The following is a 22682-nucleotide window of genomic DNA, read 5'->3' on the forward strand; positions in this document are numbered from 1 at the left end:
TTCTAACAAATCATTTCTCCCTTTCCATTTTTACAATATTTCTTAAATTACTCCTCACAGAACTTCTTGTAGTCCTACAAACGTAATCTGATCATCACAAATACTTTTCAAATACTCAGTAAATTTAGTCCAGTCCTCGGTAAACCTCTGGTCCCACCGGTCTCGGATCCTTCCTGTTAGCTTGTCTAATTCTGCGTAGTCCACTTATCCCCTCTTTAACCCCACCTTCCTCGCTTTATTTCCCATGTTAAGTTATAGATCGTAAACTACGCTGGGCCTGTCATTATCCTCTGCAAAGTGGCAGGCAGGTAGATGGTGCTATATAAATAATTAATTTACAAAAGGACCATATTGGGACCATCTCTGTAAGGGAGCTATAGGATCGGGCAGATTTGACTGTTTTGGTTCCCTGTCACTTTTGTATGTGTTCATTCATATTTCTGGTCTGCCCCATTTAAAAGCAGTGCTGTGGGAGGGAGGATCACATTTCTGAATATATGTATCTCAAAACAATGCAATTTAAAACATGTTTTGATAAAGTTTTTGCTTTAAAAATACCTTGCAAAATGTAAATATGTGCAAATCCCAAAGGATAGTTATATTCTGATTTGCAGCTTTGAGAAGTACAGATCAAATTAGTTCATAGCAAAGAAATAATAATTTCCTCAAACATCTCTAGAAAGGTGGCTGAAAAAGAGGATCTTTGTTTAGCTCCTCTTGCTCCTCATGGAGTTAGGCTGGGAAGTATTCTCAAGCTCTTAGAAGATTGCTTTGGCTTAGATATGTCTGTTTCAGCAGTGATATCATAAAAGCCAGTTTTTGTAAGGTCGTGAATTATGCCGTGCTTTAACTTTTCACGGTCGGAATTTGGGGGGAAAGTCAGGCTTATATTCAGGCCAGTACAGTAAATGAAATAAATGAAATAAAATAAAATTGAGAGGTGTTGTAACAGCATGTCTGTGTGCAATGAGTCTGTGTTTGGTAGGTTGCAAATTGTGTGGCCCTGGTGTATGCAGAACTGAAGTCTATACATTTACTTTAAACATCTCCGTTCAGAGTTTTCCGACATGTCTGTCCCAGCATTCTGGCAAGAGAGAAGACTGTCACTATTGCAGCCTTGGTTCCAGGTGCAGGAAATGTAAACCTGACTATGTAGTGAATGCTCTAGCAGTAAATGTTTATCGTTCTGAAGTGCCCCAAGACTCTCCAACCATCCCAGTGATGGCTGAGACTTGTTGCCGTTACTCTCACCAGGGCTTTGGGATTAGCATAGGGTTTAACACCTAGCATCATCAAATAAAGTTCTGTCCTCAAGAGGCAAGTCTGCTTGATACACAACATGCCAGGATAATTCCTTCACAACAGCTCATTCCCTCTTTGCTACAAAAGGACCCTTTCACTTCTCCAGGTTCTTCTTATGTGATAAGCTATATTGGTGAGAACTTAGTCAAGATGTTCTGTTCAGTTAAGCTTTCCTCTTGCTTTTGAGGTGTTTCAATGCTAGACAGTCTTACCACTTGTGTCCTGTATTTGTTGTCATAACCAATTGTGCTAGGTGCCAAGGTTAATTGCAAACAAATTTCTAAAGCTTGTGTCTCTCTCGTTTCCCCCCCTCATTTCCTAGTACCACCACACAAAGCTGGACTTCAGATTTCTATGGAAGGTATTCAGCACCAGCAGCATCAGTGGCCATCAATTATTAAGTTCCTGTTTGTTTGTTTGTTTTTTAAAATTTATTCATTTTTTAAACTACTAGTCCCTGTACAGCAGAGAATAATCTAAGTACTGTATAAATAGTCATCCTTTTATCAAATGCCTTTCAAATTATAAAAATACCTGCAGCTCTTGCCCTCAATGGTATATAGAAATACTTGACTAAAAAGTAGGTAGAATAGCTTTTATAGTTATGGGACTAATTTAGATCCATAAAGAAGTATGCAAATTGTCTGCTTCCCCTAAGCAGTGAGAAGAGGGTTGGCAGTTGTGTGGGGAGGGCCTGCATCCCCTTTGGACAGTGCTTGTTCCGTGGGCTGCCAATTGCCAACCTCTTTTCCTAGCAGTGCATCAGTAGGTGAATAGTGCAGTATTTTCTTGTATTACTTCAGGCTTTTCTCTCTCTGAGGCTGTGTTGTGAAAACATTTGGCTTGCACTTGAGTATTGAGGATTTGTTTGGAAATCTGCTCCACTTCCCAGTGCGGAGGAGTTGTGGTGGACCGCGTGGCCACCCACTCCCCACCGGGGGCGGGGGACTTTGTCCCCCATTGCCTGGGGGATCCCGGCCACGTCAGAGCCCGACCAGCCAATCCACTGGCCGTGGGGGCGTGGCCGGGGCCATTTAAACTAAGGAGCGAGCCAGAGGACTTTCTCTTTGGCTCGCTTCCTCAATCACCCGCCCTCCCTCCCTATTTTGCAGGCTAGGCAATGGCCTTGCTATGGACTTTGGTTGGTTGCCTTGGTTGTCTGAGGGGCCTGGTGGGAATTTTCCCACTTGGCAAATTGGCACTGGCCACTTGGTTTTCGCCTACCTCGTAGCAATCATCACAACTTTGTTAGGGTTGCGGTTAGGCATTGTTTGACCTTGTGTGGGGGAGGGGAGGTGTGGCCACCACCTGCCCCTCCATGCTTTAGGGTATTCCGTTAAAGGAATCCGGGGGTGTTGATCTAGTCTGAAGCCCGGCTGGGGCTAGGGCCTTGACACGACCCCGACGGGAACACCAGGGGGAGCTTGAGTTGGTTCGCATCAACAGGGCTCCCCCTACCGGTGGCTTACTCTAACTGGACTTCTTGCAAAATGGGCAGGAGTCAGATATAGTCAGGTTCAATCAATGCCTAAACCAATACCGCTCACATTCTGTAATTCAATAAAGTTGTGGGCAAAATTTGCCCAATAACATAAACCTAATATCTGTGTCCTTGTGTGAGTTATTTCCAACGAGGGGGTGGCTGTGGGGTCTCGACACACAAATTAGAAGGTATCAAATGCTATTCTTAACAAATTCTTCCCTTTTCCATCTCTCTCAGGACTAAACCACCTGCCCTTTGACCCTGGCAATAGCAAACCTCTGCCATTCAATAGCAGCCCTGCTGAAAATGGAGGCGAGGCAAGCCAGAAACGGAAGAGGATAAATTTGCCTACAGGTAGGCCATGTGTGCATGTGGTGTAGCAATCTGTGTTTGTGCCTGGGGGATGTCTTAACTATGAATGGGGGATACAAGAACACAACAGGACAGACCCAGAAGATGGTACTGGGAAAGTTCTTTCCTCTCCATGACCACTTCTGTCTCTCCTGTCTTGCCTTATTGTTAACATGTACATGAAGCTGCTGGGAGAAATAGTTTGGAAGTCTGGGCTAAAGCGTCATCAGTTTGTGGATGATGTACAACTCTGTTCATCGTTTCCACCTTCTAGTTTTAGGGGTTCTAGGATGGATGAGGGCAAACAAGCTGAAGCTTAATCTGGATAAGACAGAGGCACTGCGGGTAGGAAACATGGTGCCCTGGACCATAGTGTGTGCTCAGAGTTTGATGAGGTTGCACTCCACCTGAAGGACCAGGCACAGAGTCTGAGGGATGCTCCTGGACTTGCTGTTTTCTAGGAAGTTGCTGATGGAATCTGTTCCCATAAATAACTGATACATAAGATGTTACTCTATCTGGAGAAAGTGGAGCTGACCACAGTAGTCCATGCCCTGATTGCATCCCAATTATCCTACTTTAACATGCTGTATGTGGGGCTGTCCTCAAACACTGTTCAAAAGTTTCAGCTGGTACAGAATGCATTCCCCAGTTGCTTTGGGGGGCCAGATGACTAGAGCATATAACCCCAATTCTACACTTGCCACTTTCATTACCAGTGAGTTTTCAGGCCCAGATATAGTGTTGGCGGTTACTTTTTAAAACCTAAATGGTTTGGGACCAGGATATCTGAAGGGCTACCTATATTTTACATGAACCTGCCCAACCCTGATATTGGCCATAGAAGTCCTGTTTGTAGGTCTGCCTTTAAGATTCATCAGGTTGGAAGTGGGGGGAAACGGGGCCTTTTTACTGGTGGCCCCATCACTGTGGAACTTACTCCCCCAGGATGTTTGTCTTATACTCAGTCTGTTTATATATAAGCAGGCCTTAAAACACACAATTGTTTTTTGCAGCTTTTAACTGAATAAGATTGTTGGTCTGTAATTTTAATGGTTGCTGTTTTTATCTACCGCATTGTGTTGGATGATTTAATTGGCTTTTAAAATCTAATGTTTTAAATTCTGTTTATAATTTTAGTTGTGGGGCTGCATGAGAGAACCTAAGCGAGCGGAGGCTCACTTTTAGAATGGAAAAATGTCCTGTTATTCTAGCTCATTCCATGCCAGGGATCCTGAGTTCTGGGATTTCTGTTACTTGTCACTTGATAGCCAGAAGTCAGCGAGTCACAGCTGTGTACGTGCTTGAGTCAGGATGAATCTGAATTGGGGGTTTATGTTTGTTGGTCTGGTTGATATGCAGTAGCAAAAACAAAGTACTTCTTATCCTTACTTAGAAGACACCCTCACTGCCATAAAAAATTGGAATGAAACATGGACATTGCCATGATGATCCCAAAGTATGTGAAACACAAGCTAAGGAAAAGCATATATTTAATTGAGCCAAGGCAGGTTGATAAAGAAATACGACTTGAATTTCACAAAATTTCACAAGCTAGGTAACTCCTTGTGTTGGATGAACAGCTCTGTGAAACTCAATAGCTTATATGTTCCTTTACCAATTTTCATTAGCCCAATATAGATACAGTTGCACACACCCCTAACTTCCAAGTGGTGTGAGATTCCAGGGGTTCCAGGCACTTACCCAGGGTTCATGTTTCCTTTTGGGAATGAAGCACAGCTGAGTCTTTAGGATATATGGTTTATTTACACATATGTACAACCTGAGCCTGCTATGCAGGGGTTCACACTATTAATACCCCGAATGGGCATTGTTTCTTCCATAGCTGCAGCACTGGATTCAAGCAGAGATCCATCATGGCTCTCGGTCACTCTGCTTGCTATTTTGCTTCTCGGACACATCACTGCTCACTCTCAACTCTAACTTTTGTCCTTCTCACTATCTGTGAGTGGAGGGAGGGGCTCATTTGCCATCTCCCACAGAGTCCTTAATCCCTCTTAATGGCTCATCACCCAGGCTATCAACTCACAGAAAGCTAGCTTGGATTGATTAGCTTTTAACACTTGCTGAATCCAGGGATTAGAGAGGCCTGGCACCCACAAACTCATAGCAATACCATTTAACCTGCATCAGTTGCATGCAAAAATGTGGGATTGTTCTTATTTTGGGGATTTGTGATATGGAACCTGCTGAAAATAGCAAAGCCATCCAAAAGGAAATTAGAGCCCCAGACTACACATCAGGGTTGATGATTGTGCTAAAATGATACTGCATGAAGCAGAAAACTTCCTTACTCTTCATGAGCGCCCACCCCAACAGAGCATTGGATGGGGAACCAGTGGCCCTCCAGATATTGTTGGATTCTAACTCCCATCTGCCACAGACAGTATGGCCAGTGGCCAGGAAAGGTAGGAGTTAATTGAATTACAAGTTCTTCAGGCAATTAAAGGAATGGGTCAGAGGATGTAAAGTACACCTGTTGCAGTGGAAACTGATCTGATGAGATGTGCAAGGGCCTGTTGGCTCATTCTAAGCATTCCATCCCCAGTGCTTTCCCTTCACTGTTGAGCTGGAATAGAGTAATCACAGGTACAAGGGGAGGAGCCAAATAATTATTTCAGACAGAGAAGGACAGATGAATTGTCATTAGTATGCGAGGTGAGATTCCCTAGAAGCAGTTTTCGCCAGTCAGTGTTTTTCCTATTGTCCTGCTCAAACCTCAAGATGGGCTGGGGAGGTCCTCCTGGTAATTCCATTACTTGTGTATTGCCCTGTTGTTTAGGGTTGCCATAAGACCGTAATTTTTCAGACATTCCCGGGATTCGGACATCGGAAACAGTATCCAGGTGGAAATTGCTGAAATGTATGGGCATCAATAACTTTGGCCAAAACAACAACAACTTTTGTGTCTGGGTTTTCAGTTTTTGAAATATGGCAACCCTGCTGCTGTTACTTGCCTTGAGATGAAGGGCTTCATGATGAAGGGTGGGATATAAGTAAAAGAATAAACAAACAAATTTAAACTACTAGTACTCGGCATGAGATCTAAGATGGCATTGCGATGTACTAAGTTTTGTGTGTGACTTTGCCACTTGAAGCTGCTCTTATGCCAAATCTCTCCACTGTTTTTTAAGCTTGGGGCAGATGGGAGAGAATTTGAAAATGTATTCAGGAGTTTGACAGTGGGATTTGGCCTTTGGACATGCAGATAACACATGGACTTTGCCCTGGATTATGGCCTAGTGTGTTTTTTTTAGGGGTTATACTCTGCCATCAGAGGATCATTCTGGGGCCCATGATAAGTGCTGGCTCAGATCTATTTTAAGACTTGTGCCTTTACAACTAGAGCTCTTATTTTGGAAAGAACAAGACGTTGGTACATGGGGGATGGGATGATACTCGGGAGGGGAGCACAGGCAAATGTGGTTTGCATCAAATAGTTTGTGCCTAAAGTGAGTATTTATTGCATCCTACTCTCCCCTTAGAATTTATCCCATCATTTGTCAAGATATGCAGGGTGTCATTTTATAGGGGAGATTTATTTGGTTTCTATCACTTTCTCTTCCAGTTTTATCGTTAGTAAAAAAAATTAAAAATTGGGGTAAGTAATAGTGATAATTTTTTTTTTAAGTACATTTGTTAATATGTTTGTCAATCATAATCCTTTCTGCAGACAGCATCCCAAATCTGAATCTAGAGTCTCCTCCAATGGATTTGGGCATGTCAGACCCAACAGCCTGGACCACTGCAATGAATAACTTGGGGATGGCACCAATGGGAATAACAGGAGATCCTCTTTTGCCTGGTAGGTTGTGCTCTTGGTTTGGTATCACTGCTGCAAGCACGCAATGCTGAATTTTTCCAGTGGAGTGTTAAGGGGAGTAAATGTTCAGAGAACACACAAGATCCATAGCCTAAAATGGGTGGGGAACCTCTGGCCTGTGTCTGATTAGGCCTGTTAGGCCTCCTTATTTAGCCAACAACGCCATTTTCAGGGAAGCCATGCCCATCTGTCCTACATCTATTGGAAGTCATATATGATGTCAGTTATGGGGTAGGTCAAAACTTGGATTATCTGAAAAGGTGTTTGCAGGTTTCACTGATCAGGTGATCGGCAGCACCTGCAAAGCACCCTGCAAAATAGCACTTTGAAAGGGTCTTTGCAAGACTAGACAATCAGCTGAGTGCTCTGTCTACTTGGCCCTTAGGAGTGGCTGCGATAATAAACAAAAAACAGCTCTGCAACTTTAAAGCAGAATCTGACTGTGATCGGCCTGATTGGCCGACCATCTTGTATGTTACCAAAAAACACCTCCACTCCATCTATAGAGCTGTTAAGCACTTTTTTAAAAGTTTCCTAAAAAAAAAAAAGTAATTGACTGAATGAATGGATTTATGCATAAGTACTCATGCAGCACTTCTAAAATTAAAAGAAGGAAAGGCAGCCTGGAGTGGAAGAGGCAAAACAGATGCCTGAGCCAGCTTTCAGTGTGGTGGTATGCATGACTGTCATTTCAGTTACAAAACTGGGAGGAAGTGAGGCTAATCTCCCAGTGTTGGGATGTACTGTGAGCTCTCTTTTTCTTCAATCCTGCCTGTCCACATCTTTGTCCTCCTATGCATGAGAACTGGCTTTTGTGGGATTATGTGGGCTGCCAAATGACTCTAATTTTTTATGTATGCTTTATGTATCTCTCAGGTCCTTTAAGTTTTGATTTTATTGATGGAAAAAATCTGCTTTCCTAGTTAGAATTATTGTGCAGTTGCAGCTGAAACACTCTAGCTTGATGTCCTCTCTATTTCAGACTTCGACCCTGCGCTTGGAATGATGACTGGGATCCCACCAATCAGTCCCTTGATGCCTGGCTTGGAAATAGTGCCACCACCAGTGATTAAGGAGATCATACATTGCAAAAGTTGCACACTCTTCCCACCTAACTCAAGTAATCCTTGCCATAATTCTTGTAGTTGCACTGGGATCAATTGGTAACGATTGAAAGTAAAGAGGGACATCTGACGAATTGTCTGGTGGATGTACAGATCATGGAAGGAAGAAGAAGCTCTTTTCCCAACAGGATATTTTTTATAGTTTGGCCAAGCCAGAATAGCTTTTAGATTGCAGGACCACCTCAACGGGAGTGCTGGGAGCCTCAAGCATGGGGCAAGTAGATCTGTGCTTTCTAGGCACAGGACAAGTGCAAGTGTGGAAGAGGCCAGAGCTGGCCAAGCCTTCTGACACTTAAACACAAATGCGCAGCAGTTGCTGTCGGATTGTAGTTGAATACCAGATGTCTTTTGCTTCTGGCATGGTTATGTATCATATTTCTTGTTGTCCTTAGATCTCCCTCCTCCCACCACAAGGGAAAGACCTCCTGGATGCAAGACGGTATTTGTTGGAGGACTGCCAGAAAATGCAACAGAAGAGACTGTTGTGGAGATTTTTGAGCAGTGTGGAGAGATCTTAGCGCTTCGGAAAAGCAAAAAGCACTTCTGCCACATCCGTTTTTCTGAGGAATACATGGTGGACAAGGCTATTTATTTGTCTGGTAGATATTGTTTGTCTTTGCTTTTGACTCAGAGATAATTTTTTTCTGTAGAGTTGCAAAAGCCACATGCAGTCATGTCTGTTGTGTCCCCTTCCATTTTCCCAGTTGTACAGTCATCTCTCACCAGTTTCAGTTATTTGGCTAAGGAGTCTTTTAACTTCACTATAACATGCAATGGTGACACAGACCATTGTGAATAGCTTTCATAAATTTGTCTAATAAAAACAGAAAAATGCCCAATTCCAAAATTCCAACAAGCTAAAAAATGTCAGCATGAAACAACAGTAAGGAACTCTTGTGAGCTGCACAGCTCATGAAGAGAGGGAATAATTCTAGTGCAACAAGCAGTGAGTCTCTATGATTAATGATGATGATGATAGTTGTTGTTGTTGTTGTTTGTACCCTGCCCATCTGACTGGGTTTCCCCAGCCACTTTTGGCAGCTTCCAACATATACAGAAACATAATAAAACATTAAACATTAAAAACTTCCCTATACATAGCTGCCTTCAGATGTATCCTAAAGGTAAACCTTGTATACAGTAGTTACTTATCTCCTTGACATCTGATGGGAGGGCATTCCACAGGGTGGGCACCACTACCAAAAAATGTCCTCTGCTTGGGCTCTGAGCTAGATCTCAGTGGCTGGGCTTAATGACAAGGGTGGAGGCGCTCCTTCAGGGCCTGAAATCTTTATAATACCTGCTGATTATTGAAAACTACCACCTTTTCAAACTATCCAGAACCAACATGGCTTCTTTGGAGAACTTTGGAGGTTAGCCTCCCTTCTGGAATAACATGTGTTGTCCAGTCAGTGTCACTGTACCCTATGAGAACCACCCTCCAGAGTTGTAAGAGGGATCTGGCAAGGCTTCAGCAACTTAACAGAAACCGCAGCAACCTTTCACCTGATGCTCACCCTTCCCATGTAGCTTACTTTGTGATGTTTACAACTTAGCAAATATTGCAGTTACAATTTCAAACAGAATTTACCTGAAGTGTTTTTGAGCTGTGTAGCTGGTCTGCATCATAGATGTAATACAATCATTGATAAATCAAACATATTGATATGTGTGGATGAGCATGCGTAGCAGTTGATGTTCATTTCTTTATCCAGTTTGAACATGGATGTTATTAAGCCTGAGTTGTAGCTGTTCACATTTCCTCTGATAGGTGTCTCTGGCAGTCTCTGGAGACAAAGCAGGCAGACCCCCATGTTGCAGATGGGGGAAACAGAGGAACAGTCTAATAATAATAATATTAATAATAACTTTATTACTTATACCCTATCCATCTGGCCGGGTCTCCCCAGCCACTCTGGGTGGCTTCCAACAGGATATTAAAAACACAATAAAAGATCAAACATTAAAAACTTCCCTATCACAGGGAAACTGCTGATGGTTGTTTCTGTAACTATCATTGCCAGGATATCGCATCAGGCTGGGCTCCAGCACTGATAAAAAGGACACAGGGCGCCTGCATGTGGATTTTGCTCAAGCCCGGGATGATTTCTACGAGTGGGAATGCAAGCAGCGGATGCTTGCCCGGGAAGAGCGTCATCGGAGAAGGATGGCAGAAAAGCAGTTCCACCCTCCCTCCCCACCTCCTGTTGTCCACTATTCGTATTATGAGTGCAGTATTGTTGCTGAGAAGCTAAAAGGTACATAGGGCTGTAGTATAATGTCCCAAACTGGCAGGCTGTTGCATGAGGATTGTGGCAGGTGGTTAGGAACATAGGAAGCTGTCCTGTACCCTATCAGATGAGTTATCTGTTTCTTACCCAGTACTATATACTCTGACTGGCTGTGGTTCTCCAGGGTCTTGGAAGAAGAAGGATCTTTCTCATCACTTCCTAGCTGATCCTTTTAACTGGGGACTCTAAGGATTGCACCCAAGACATTTTGCATTCAAAGCAGATGCTCTTCCACTGAGATGTGATCCATCCCATGTAGACGTACAACAGATGAGTACATTGCAACTGTCTGTGGAGTTAATCTCATCCATCACAGCCTTTCAGAGTTTTGCCTTGCTTGGGTGGATCATTTCATGCAAATCTATGCAAAACAGTAGTATTAATTAGACTGTTGCTTGTTACCTGAACATCTCCAAGTGACTTAAAAGGTAAAGGGACCCCTGACCATTATGTCCAGTTGTGACCGACTCGGGGGTTGCGGCTCTCATCTCGCTTTGCTGGCCGAGGGAGCCGGCGTACAGCTTCCGGGTCATGTGGCCAGCATGACTAAGCTGCTTCTGGCGAACCAGAGCAGCTCACGGAAATGCCGTTTACCTTCCCGCTGGAGCGGTACCTATTTATCTACTTGCATTTTGACGTGCTTTCAAACTGCTAAGTTGGCAGGAGCAGGGACCGAGCAACAGGAGCTCACCCCATCACGGGGATTCAAACTGCCAACCTTCTGATTGGCAAGTCCTAGGCTCTGTGGTTTAACCCACAAAGCCACCCGTGTCCCCCAAGTGACTTAATTAATGTTTAATATATAAATGTAAATATATTATACCATAAAAACATAACAAAAGAACCCCTATAGCAACCACAGGAAGCTTTGGCAGAGCACTAGTAACAAAACAATATCATTTTAGCCTATCAAACATCTTACTATGTTTTTGTGTTTTAAACTCTCACACAGGGAGCGATGATTTAAATAGTATTACTTGCAAAATTCACCAGTGCTTTGTACCTGAGCAGTGTTTCTCTCTTGGGTCAGATGATTCCAAGTTTTTGGAAGCGGTGCAGACACTGTTGGCCTGGATAGAGCGTGGGGAAGTGAACAGACGGACTGCAAACAACTTCTACTCAATGATCCAGTCGGTCAACAGCCACATCCGCCGGCTTACAAATGAGAAAGCAGTCCATGAAAAGGAAATGGAAGAAGCAAAGGAGAAGTTCAAGGTTGCACTCTCAGGAATTCTTGCTCAGTGTAAGTGTTTGGGGCTTGCAACCAGGATTTCAAAGCTTCACTTGATGGAAATGTACCATTTTTTGTTTTCTTTTTTTCCAGTTGAAGGTTGAACAAGAGAGAGAGACACAGATCCGGAACATACATTCCCTTTATTAGGAAACATATTTAGGTTTATTTCTTACAAATTTCTAAACCACCATGCTGCATTCGTACAAATGTCAAAGAAAACCAGAAAACATTTTAAAAAAGGAAAAACATAACAAACCATTTAACAGATAAAATGCTGGATATTAAAATTAATTTTAAATGAATGAAAGGTTACCAGGCCATAAATGCTCAATGGAAACAATAAAATCTTACAAAGCTTCTGGAAAACTATCAAAATCTTATTCTGATAGGTTTCTGAAGAAAAAATGGGCCCCAGACACAACAAACAAAAAAGCCCATGAAACTCCTACTGTGCACATTTTCTTTGGTAAATTAATGGTACAGTCTGGAGAGCATTCTTGGGTGATTAATGGGATGGGACACAGGAAAGAACATGGTAGTGAGCCTTAGTAGATGTCATGTACTTGCAGCATACATACTGCATCAGGAGACAGACCACCTATTTCTGCACCAGCTGAAGCTTCTGAATCTTCTTTGAAGTGTCTTCTTAATTTCTGTTCACACTCGGAATGTGCAGGTATTTTCTGCCTTAGTGATGTTCCTACCCGCAGGCTGCTCCTTTGTTAACCACAGCCTTGTACCTTTGGCGATTGCTGAGAGGCTTAGGCAACAAAGGTAGGTGTATAGCCAAATCCCTTATCTTCCTGTTCCTTTGAGGATCTACAGATCATCTTACTAAATGGGAGATTTAAGCCTTCAAGGTAATGTAATATTGCTTCATTTTTCCTTTTTTGCGTCACTTTAAACGTTATATACAAAACATTTGATGCTCTTCTGAGCCCTGGGAGTGTTCTGCAGTTTTCATTGCCCTGTTATTAACCAGGATCCATTTCGAACCAGGAGATTCTGTTCCTATTGAATGTCCTGCAGAGCTTTCTCTCCTTCATTCTCTGGAACTGAGTAACTAGCCAACCAAGTCCCTGGCAGGCAGCAACTGCCTCACCGCTGGGGAAGCCGACACCTTAGCAGCCTCCTGGCCTTTTAAGGTCACCTTGTTATGTATCACAGCACAGTGTGAGCATTCGTCTCCTGAGTGTACCAAGAGGATTCTGCAGTCCCTTACAGTTTGCTTAGTGTTTGTTTTGAATTGTTTTATTCTGTTAACCTTAAAAAAATATATTGGTCCCGGATTCCAGAAGGAGTTACAGTAAGTAGCAATTGGGGGGAACCTCAGACCTGAATCCTGCCATCATGTTGGTGTTGGTCAATCTTTAGCCAGGGTAAGAGCAATTCAGTAGCCTCTCCAGTGTTCAAGCCAATCACCTGTGGCTATGCGATGGATTTTTAGCTTCTTTCAGGGAAGATAATCTTTCACAACTAAACCTTTTGGCTAGAAATTTGCAGGAATATGTTTTAGGAAAGGACCTATATTACTTTACTGAATGTGGGGTAGCATATCATACTTTTCACATCACCAGCAGGGCCCTACTCTGGTGTTTAAAATAACATTCCATCCCGAGGAAAACAATGCGTTGTAACTTCTCATGTAAGCTGTGCAAATATGTACATGTGGTGATTTTTAAAAATAATCTAGTCATAAAACTGGTTCTCATGTAATGCTAAGCCAAATGCTCAGCACAAATGCATGAGTGTGAGGCTTTTCAGAGAGGATATCACTGCTGCTACACACCTTCCCTCGTTCTGCTGCTTTACTGCTCTGAGCTAAGCCATGGTTTGGCTCATTGTGTTGACTGAACTAAGGTTCATGGTTTGTCTAAACCTTTTGGCTAGAAATTTGCAGGAATATGTTTTGGGAAAGGATATGTCTGCCCAGACACTGAGGTCCAGCGCCGAGGCCTTCTGGCAGTTCCCTCGCTGCGAGAAGCCAAATTACAGGGAACCAGGCAGAGGGCCTTCTGGGTAGTGGCACCTGCCCTGTGGAACACCCTCCCATCAGATGTCAAGGAAATAAACAACTATCTGACTTTTAGAAGACATCTGAAGGCAGCCCTGTTTAGGGAAGCTTTTAATGTTTAATAGATTATTGTACTTTAATATTCTGTTGGAAGCCACCCAGAGTGGCTGGGGAAACCCAGCCAGATGAGCGGGGTATAAATATATTATTATTATTATTATTATTATTATTATTATTATTATTATTATTATTCTCAATCAAGACAAACCATAAGTTGTAAACCCAAGAACAGACCTTGCTGTTGTTTGTCTGGAGTGAGACAAGTTACAATCCTGGGTTCATCACATGCTGAGCTAAAATGATGGCTTAGCTCAGAGCAGTGCAGCAGCAGAAGAACAAGAGGAGAAGTAAAGTGGCTGTGATTTCCTCTCTGGGAGCCCATGCTAAACCATTGTTTGCCTTAGTGTTACAAGCAAGCCAACCCATTGCGAATATTAAAGCTCCGCTGGAAGTCACACTCCATTTCTTTTTGGCTTCTGAGATTTTTCCAAGTCTATCACTGTGGTAGTAAGGACTAGAAATGGAATTAAAAACCAAGGTAAGATTCAGTGTGCAGGATTTTGGGCCCAGTACTTATTTGCAGTTACAGATTTATGGAATACACCCAGCCCTATTTATGACACAATGTTTGTGAAGCAGGGGGGAAAATTCTCTCTCTCTCTCTCTCTCTCTCTCTCTCTCTCTCTGGCCAAGCATCTATTTCTTTTTACATGAGTGCTTTTCTTCCTCTTGAGTTTTTTTTAAGAAACTCCTTTTTTGAGTGTTTAGTGTCACCCTCCTCATCAAGACAGCTTACTCTGTTACCTTGGCTTCTGCCTGATTGGACATACAAACATATCTTGCCTGTTGTGCTGCTTTGATCTCCAAGTTCTGAGGCTCTGGCTTCTTCCTGAGCACCATCTTTCTCAGCTATGGTTCCACCCAGCAAAGCATCATAAGAAAAAGATTCACTGGACTACCTGCCTGATCCCGCTCTCTTACTCCTTTCTCTTGCCCTCTCTGGATGATATTGTGGCCTGGTTTTGCCTGCTGATTTTGAAACTGCAGTCGAGCAGATAGTGGCCGTGTACCATTCTGCATCCAAACAAAAGGCTTGGGACCATTTCACGAAAGCGCAACGTAAGAACATCAGCGTATGGTGCAAGCAAGCTGAGGTTGGTACTTCCTTTTACTTTTTGTTAGCTCCTTTTGGCCTATAGGCTTGCTTATAAAAGGATGGATTTTTCCAACCTTGCTCTGGAAGGTAAGTAGCAACGCACATGGAGCTAGGTTCATAGCAAAACACAGCACGAGGAAGTTCAGGAGAGGAAGAGAACAGCCATTGGTGAACACTATTAAGAAGAAGCTCAGAATTATAGTGGGATATGAATGAAGCTCTTTAGAAATAGTTGTACTTGCATTTTTGGGCAGCATTATGCCCATTACCTAAAGATAGTAGCTCTGCTCTCTTCATTTCTGAGGGCAGCCCTGTATAGGGAAGCTTTTTAATGTTTAACATTTTATTATGTTTTATATATGTTGAAAGCCACCCAGAGAGACTAGGGTGACCCAGTCAGATGGGTGAGGTATAATAATAATAATTACTATTACTATTATACTAGGGTGGATTCAGGTGCTTTAAGACACACACAGTAGTCATATAAAAACTTAGGTAGCTAGAACCATGGCAAGGAGGTCATCATCTGTAGCCTCCAATCATCTGAATGTCAGCTGTTTGGGAACATGGAGAGGGGGTGTCTTGTTGGTGGGCTTCCTGTAAGCTTCTGGTTGACCACTGTGGGGACAGAATGTTGGTCTAGGTGGGCCTTCAATCTGATCTGCCAGGGCTCTTCTTAGCTTAAATGCCTGGAAAGATGTGGCTGTTCTAGCATTAGCCATGAGGCTGTAACAAGGCTACAAATGTCCCACGGGGGACAGACACTATGGAGAAAAGAGCAGTTGCGCTGGGTTCAAGTTGCAGATGAGCTTGGGTTCATGTGAATAAGTATTCTTAGCTGTAATAGTTGAACAAAGGAGTATGGATTCTCCTTCCCTGGATGCTTTTTCTCTCCACACATTTGATGAGACCAGATGAACTACTGTCAGGTATGATTTAAAGAAGTTCTGCTATTGCAAGGATTTGACTCTTTGACCTATTCTGACTCTAAATTCTGGGCAACCATGCAGTCTGTCTGCTACTGAAGCCCACAGCAGAAATGGCGAATGTGCCAGGCATAATTTGAACGAAGCCCCTAAGTGGTGGTGCATTGTAGAATTATGAAGAGGCTGAGTATTCTTATATGATTTAGAAAGGGCTGGAGATGGACAGGCTTGGTTAAGGAGATCCATAGAAGCTTTAAAAATGTTCAGCATGCATTCAGTTGTCAGGCATGCAGAACTGAGAACATAAGAAACATGGAAATGAAGACAGTCCAAGTTCTTCCCCAGAAACTTCTGGTGTTGGACTCAAACTCTCATCAGCACCAGCCAGCATGGCCAATGGTCAGAAATGATAGGAGTTTTCATCCAACAACAACTGGAGGGCCAGAGCTTTGCCATACTGGCTTACATTAAGACATACTTGCAAATGATATAAGGATTCACATGAAACCATGGTATAGCTTAGTACTCAAACAGGCCATAACTAACATTGATATAGAATGGCAATTTTTAAGCAAAGGTGCCTTTATGTCTGGCCTTGTTCAAGAGTGGTGCCTGTGCTACTCTGTGTGATTTCATAGTTTGCTCACGATTATTCTGGATCGCAGTGATAAATAGTTGGGGTGAGAAGCAACTGGGCATGTGTTAAACTGGTTTAAAATACAAATATACAATGAGGTTCCTTGCAGTTTGTGGCAGCTTCAGGTAAGTAATTGTGATCTGGAACATATGGCAAGTATTCTGCACGATTTTATTGGTAGTTTCGTAACTGGAGTAGAATAACGCAGGATATAAATAAATGAAATTTAGATCCTGTCCTGCTGTGCCTGCGGAGTAATTGGCACGCTTATTCCAAAACCATTTTCATTTATGTTTATTTATAAAAACGCTGCTATCCTGCCTCTCTGTCTTAACGAATCCCAGCAAAGCATAAAAAGCAACTAAAATGCAACAAAGAGAATTGGCCCAAACAGTAGTATTGCTTATGATCTTGCTGTCTGTCTGCCAAGGGCTCTGTGAAAGGGCCATGTTTTTGCAGAGTGGCAGGAAGCTGGCTGTGATGGGGCCAGATTGGCCTCCGTCTGGAGAGCAATTCCACACCTTTGGTACTGTAAGAGAAAACACCCTGACATGCGTAGTCCACCTACTTTTAGTGGTTGGGTAGGGACATATTAATAGAGAGTTCTTAAGGACCTATGTCTTGATGGCTTTGATTGTCTGACATTAAGAAACCTTTCAGCACTTTCCAGTATTGATCTGTCTTCATCCAAAAAAAAAGGAGATAGTGTGAGATGAAAGCCATAATATGGAGTTTTGGGAACTTGGGAAGAATGCTGCCTACTTTTTATTTTATTAAAGATTTGTACTGTGTAATAAAAGTACATATAGTGTCTCTTTTTTCAATTCATAGGGTCTTTTTCACAGTTCAGTAACGTTCAGTGTGGGGAAAAAGAAAGGGCTGAGGGGAGAAGGAAGGCGGGTATAATGATATTTTGTTCTACTGAATTGTATTTGTGCAATTTTTTTGTGTGTAAGTGTCACATAAGTAGGTCATTCATTCATTCCTTTATTTTTGTTGGTGCTTTTAATGTGGAAGGTTGCAGGTTCAATCCCTGGTATCTCCAGTTGGAAGGATTGGGTAGCAGTAATGGGAAAGACCAGGGCATTCTAGCACCTCTGTTGTGTTGCTGTTCCCTGGCACAACTTTGCTCCCCCTAAAAAAGCTCAACAAGTTCCGGCACCTCTTTTTCTAGGGGAAAAAAACCCTGGGAAAGCCTCTTCTCTGCCTGAGATTCTGAACAGCTGATGTTAGTCAGTGTAAGCAATACTAGGCTGGGTAACATAAATCTAGCATAAAAGTCCCCAATGCCCTAGGAGCAAATCATTCCATCTCTTTAACCATCACACTTTTGTCTGGTTGTTCATTTCTGTTTAGCTGCCATGTGGCTTTTCTGTGTATTCTGGAACTGCTATTCACTTACCCCCTTGCTGCAATAGGACCCTCCATGGTTTGCATCTGTGGAAGGGGCTGGGATTTGGTGGGATTTCTCTCCCTAATATCCAGGCAATAGCCAAAGGATAAACCTCTTAGGTTTCCCCCACCCTTTCCTTCAAATAACCATTTTTTAGACAGACTGCACTTCTACCTTAGAACCTGACTGTTGCTAAGATCTGGTGTCCCAGAAGCTCAAGAGTTGAACTGGGGTGGCTTTGGTTTACATCATTCCCCAGCCATGTGTATAAGGAATGAAATGATCATGAGGCTTGTTTGAGTAATTAAAATTACTCAATCCTCAATTACTTGAGGATTAAAAAATGGACGAACATAAAGCATTTTGTTCTCTGAACATTCTGTGTAAGTTACAATATTTATCATCAAGGAGGAGTTGCTTTGAATTCCATGCTAATCTTCCCCACCCCAAAATTCTGTGAATGAATTTTATCAAATTGCACAAATTAGGAACTTGATAGGTTTAAGTGTCCAAAGCTTGCCATTACCAAACACAAAGTCGCTACACTTCTCCCCCTATTCCTTTTCTCCTGGTACTTCCTGCAGGTTCTTAACTGTGAACCAGCATGCAGAGCAATCAGTAGCATTTAGTTTTTCTTTTATATATATAAAAAATGCTCTTTAAATCATAGGAAATCCGCAACATTCAGAATGATGAGCTGATGGGCATCCGACGAGAAGAGGAAATGGAAATGTCTGACGACGAGACAGAACCATCAGATGCCAAGGAGATGGAAGAGTCAGGTATGACTGGCACTGTGTTGAAAGGAAGCCAGAGTATTCAAGTTCAGCGGTGAGCAGTATTCAAGCATGTGTGTTCTACTTACCTACCGTAGATTCCGGCGTATTAGGCGACTGGGCGTATAAGACGACCCCCCCAAATTGGCAGCTGCCAATTTGGTTGACTTATACGCCCAGTCTTATACACAGCAGCTTCGCTGGGCAGTGGCAGTGGGCGGTGCGCTCTGCGCTGGGAGGAAACTGCCTGGCAAAGCTGCTCAGCGATGCTAAGCCAGCTTTCCTGGGCAGCTTCCTCCTGGCGCAGAGCCCGCTGCCCACTGCTGCAGCCCAGCAAAGCTGCCGAAGCTGCCGCCACCGCAGCAGCAGTGGGCGGTGGGCTCTGCTCTGCGCCGAGAGGAAGCTGCCCAGTGAAGCCGGCTTAGCACCGCTGGGCAGCTTCGCCGGGCAGCTTCCTCCCGGTGTGGAGCCCGCCGCCCACTGCCGCTGCCCAGCGAACCCATACCCGGCGTATAAGACGACCCCCGACTTTTTAGAGGATTTTCCGGGGTTAAAAAGTCATTTTATATGCCAGAATCTACGGTATTATTTTTAATCAGGGCCCCAGGTTTTTCAAGCTAGAGTCAGTTACGAAACAGTAGCTGATTGGAAATGGCAGAGCTAGTTGCAGTTATTTCCTGCACTGGGGATCTCATATTTCTAGATGACCTACCTATATACCGTATTTTTCGCTCTATAAGACGCACTTTTTCCCCTTCAAAAATGAAGGGGAAATGTGTGTGCGTCCTATGGAGCGAAGAAGCCATAGCCCCGTGACCCTCTCCCGGCTGGAGAGGTGATGCGCGGCTATGGCAGGAGCTTCTATAGCCGTGCGTCACCTCTCCAGCTGGGAGAGCGAGCGCAGGGCTAAAGAAGCCCCCCGGGACCCTCTCCCGGCTGGAGAGGTGATGCGCGGCTATGGCAGGAGCTTCTATAGCCGTGCGTCACCTCTCCAGCTGGGAGAGCGAGCGCAGGGCTAAAGAAGCCCCCCGGGACCCTCTCCCGGCTGGAGAGGTGATGCGCGGCTATGGCAGGAGCTTCTATAGCCGTGCGTCACCTCTCCAGCTGGGAGAGCGAGCGCAGGGCTAAAGAAGCCCCCCGGGACCCTCTCCCGGCTGGAGAGGTGACGGGCGGCTATGGCAGGAGCCTCTCCGCTGCGCGCCACCTCTCCAGCCGGGAGAGCGAGCGCAGGGCTAAAGAAGCCATAGCCCCGCGACCCTCTCCCAGCTGGAGAGGTGACGCGCGACTATGGCAGCAGCCTCTCCGCTGAGCCTTTCCGCTGCTCCCCGACCTGCTCTTTGGGGCTGGTGGTGGGCTTCTCCCCGCCAGCCCCAAAGAGCAGGTCGAAAGGAACCTGAAGCCTGGAGAGCGAGAGGGATCGGTGCGCACCGACCCCTCTCACTCTCCAGGCTTCCAAGGTAGCCACCTGAAGGTGACTGAACGCACCTTAAACGGCACCTTGTTTTAGAGGGGGGAAACATGAGAGGGAAAATTCTCCCCCTCTCTGCGCAGCGCCTCCTGCCGCTTCGCTGAAGGGGCGCTGGGCAGAGAGAGGGGGAGAAATTTCCCCCCCTTGTTTCCCCCCCTCTAAAACAATGTGTGTCCTATTGTCCGGTGCGTCCTATAGAGCGAAAAATACGGTACATTGTTTGAGTTCCTGCAGATCTGGATTCTCCCATAAAATCTGAAATTGTAGTTCCACAAAGAGCTGTCTGAGGCACCACTTAATACAGGGGATGGGACCTGTAGAAAATGATTTGTTCCAGTGATGTACAGCCATTGCATTTGCTTATTGTCCCCTGCTGCAAAGCATGCATGGTATCATGCAAACTACAGATCAGTCTGACGCAGTCCATACTACAGCTGTGTCATGGGTGCCTACAGAGCAAATTACCAAAACAGGTGAGACCAGACCCTGATGTATAACACATGTATAACACAAACATCTCCAATACATTTATTAAGGAATTAAGCATATATTTAGAAGGTGTTCCAGAAAATAAAAAAAAAACAAATGGGGAACAATGAAGGTCAAACTAATTCCAAGGACAATAGGTGTATCCACCTTCCCATTTTTTCTCTTCCCAACCCCCAGCTCTAATATCTCAAGCAGAAGCTCTGAAGGAAGAAAATGACAGCTTAAAATGTCAGCTTGATGCCTACAGGAATGAGGTGGATCTCTTAAAGCAAGAGCAGGGCAAAGTGGACAGAGATGAAGACATAAGCAAAGACCAGAAATTAAAGATTCTCCAGCAGGCTTTGCAAGGCATGCAGCAGGTAGGACTCTTTCCTGCAAAAGGAAACCACCTCCAATGAATATTTGTAGTAATTGCCTTGTGCCAAAGAAGATCTCTCTTCCCCAATAGGGTGCCCTCCAGACGTTTTGGATTCCAAATCCCATAATTCCTGACCACTGTCTATGATGGACGGTGCTGACGGGGGTTGTAGCCCTAACCTCTGGGGAAGGCTGTTCTACTGATGCCTTTTATTGGAGTGAAAATAAATGCCCTTGTGAAGCTTGCAACATGTCAACATGTCCAAATCTCTTTCCAAGATTGCAACATGGGAATACTCCCTCACTAAGAAGTAGACTTGACTACAGAGCAGTACTGTTTAGGCTTTACAGTGCCAGAGCCTTCCCTGAATGCATTTCTGAAATGTGATTTCTGATGTAGTTGTAAAACTGCTTCTATGTGGCTGGGGAAAGAGTTAATCAGTGTGGTTCCATGTGACTGGTAGAACAATTAATGGACCTAATCACATGGACTAATGCGGGTCTTCTTCACAGAGTTGGCACCATGAAAGGGCACCTAAATTGTTTATTCCAAGCAGCTGTTTCAGGAACATCTTTTATGTTCCTAAATGCTATGATAGTCAGAGAGACTACAAAGGCTCTCTCATCCCCAGAAAGAACAACAGCAAGTGTTTTGGATAATAAAAAAGGGGTGTCCTCTAAAAATGAACAGCTCAGGTAGCTTTAACTTTTGTATGCAACTTTTGTATACCATGAGCAGTTGGCCGTATATGTAAAATGGGCTGGATGTTATATAATAAATGTTTCTCAATGCCTTGAAGATAGGTCCTGCCAGAAAAGTAGCTCTGCTGGGAGAGAGGTAGGAATAAAATAGGGGATAAAACAGTGGAAAAGTAGACAGAGCAGAGGAAGTAACACTTTATCTAAGAACAGCCCTGCTGGGTCAGACCAGGGGCCCATGTTTTCCAGCATCCTGTTCTTACAGTGGCCAACTAGGTGCCAATTCATTTAATGAATGAATAAATAAATACTAGTTTGTCTAATACTGGTTTCGGTTTTGTTTGTACTTTACTCAGTGTATGGGATTGGGTGGCTAAAAATACAATAGGTGAAACTATTCTCTTCCTCTTTCCAAGCATCTCCTGAAACTCCAAGATGAATGTGAAAGAAGAGATGCTGAACTGGAAAAAGTCAATGAAGAAAAAGCACAACTCGACAAATTGCTTGAAAGCCTAAATGAAAAGGTAAGATTTGCTCCCAGCTGCTGGTCTTGCTGGCTCTCCATCCTAACTTGGACATAAAGCTCCCTTTGTAACTGGGAGCCAGTATTTCTCTCTTACAACCTAAACCCACCTCACAGGGTAGTTGTGAAGATAAAAAGAATGGAATAGGGAGAACCATTTATGTTGCCCACTATCCTTGGAGGAAGGGTGGGATAAAAATGTACATACATACATAATCTAGGTCTTGCCAAAATAGTCTTGAATTATGTAGTAACCTATTTACTGGCAGGCGGGACGCGGGTGGCGCTGTGGGTAAAACCTCAGTGCTTAGGACTTGCCGATCGTATGGTCAGCGGTTCGAATCCCCGCGGCGGGGTGAGCTCCCGTCGTTCAGTTCCAGCTCCTGCCCACCTAGCAGTTCGAAAGCACCCTTAAGTGCAAGTAGATAAATAGGTACTGCTTTATAGCGGGAAGGTAAACGGCGTTTCCGTGCACTGTGCTGGTGCTGGCTCGCCAGAGCAGCTTCGTCACACTGGCCCCAGGACCCGGAAGTGTCTCTGGACAGCGCTGGCCCC

At 44.0% G+C, this 22682-nt stretch overlaps 1 protein-coding gene across 5 annotated transcripts in view; it reads left to right on the forward strand.

Annotated features, from left to right (window-relative positions):
* Nucleotides 1–22682, forward strand: part of ENOX2 (ecto-NOX disulfide-thiol exchanger 2) — a 41269-nt gene that overhangs the window by 10470 nt on the left and 8117 nt on the right. For all 5 annotated transcript variants that reach the window (XR_008328412.1, XM_053373219.1, XM_053373220.1 and 2 more), the window contains 10 exons: nucleotides 3023–3139; nucleotides 6831–6962; nucleotides 7963–8100; nucleotides 8497–8703; nucleotides 10129–10362; nucleotides 11426–11638; nucleotides 14751–14857; nucleotides 18486–18597; nucleotides 20726–20907; nucleotides 22021–22128. Coding sequence is in view for 4 of the 5 variants with exons in the window: in XM_053373219.1 (XP_053229194.1) it covers nucleotides 3023–3139; nucleotides 6831–6962; nucleotides 7963–8100; nucleotides 8497–8703; nucleotides 10129–10362; nucleotides 11426–11638; nucleotides 14751–14857; nucleotides 18486–18597; nucleotides 20726–20907; nucleotides 22021–22128 (1550 nt within the window). In the remaining variant the exon portion in view is untranslated. The remainder of the gene's footprint in view (nucleotides 1–3022; nucleotides 3140–6830; nucleotides 6963–7962; nucleotides 8101–8496; nucleotides 8704–10128; nucleotides 10363–11425; nucleotides 11639–14750; nucleotides 14858–18485; nucleotides 18598–20725; nucleotides 20908–22020; nucleotides 22129–22682) is intronic.

This window comes from Podarcis raffonei, chromosome Z, assembly GCF_027172205.1.
Source record: "Podarcis raffonei isolate rPodRaf1 chromosome Z, rPodRaf1.pri, whole genome shotgun sequence".
Lineage (NCBI taxonomy): Eukaryota > Metazoa > Chordata > Lepidosauria > Squamata > Lacertidae > Podarcis > Podarcis raffonei.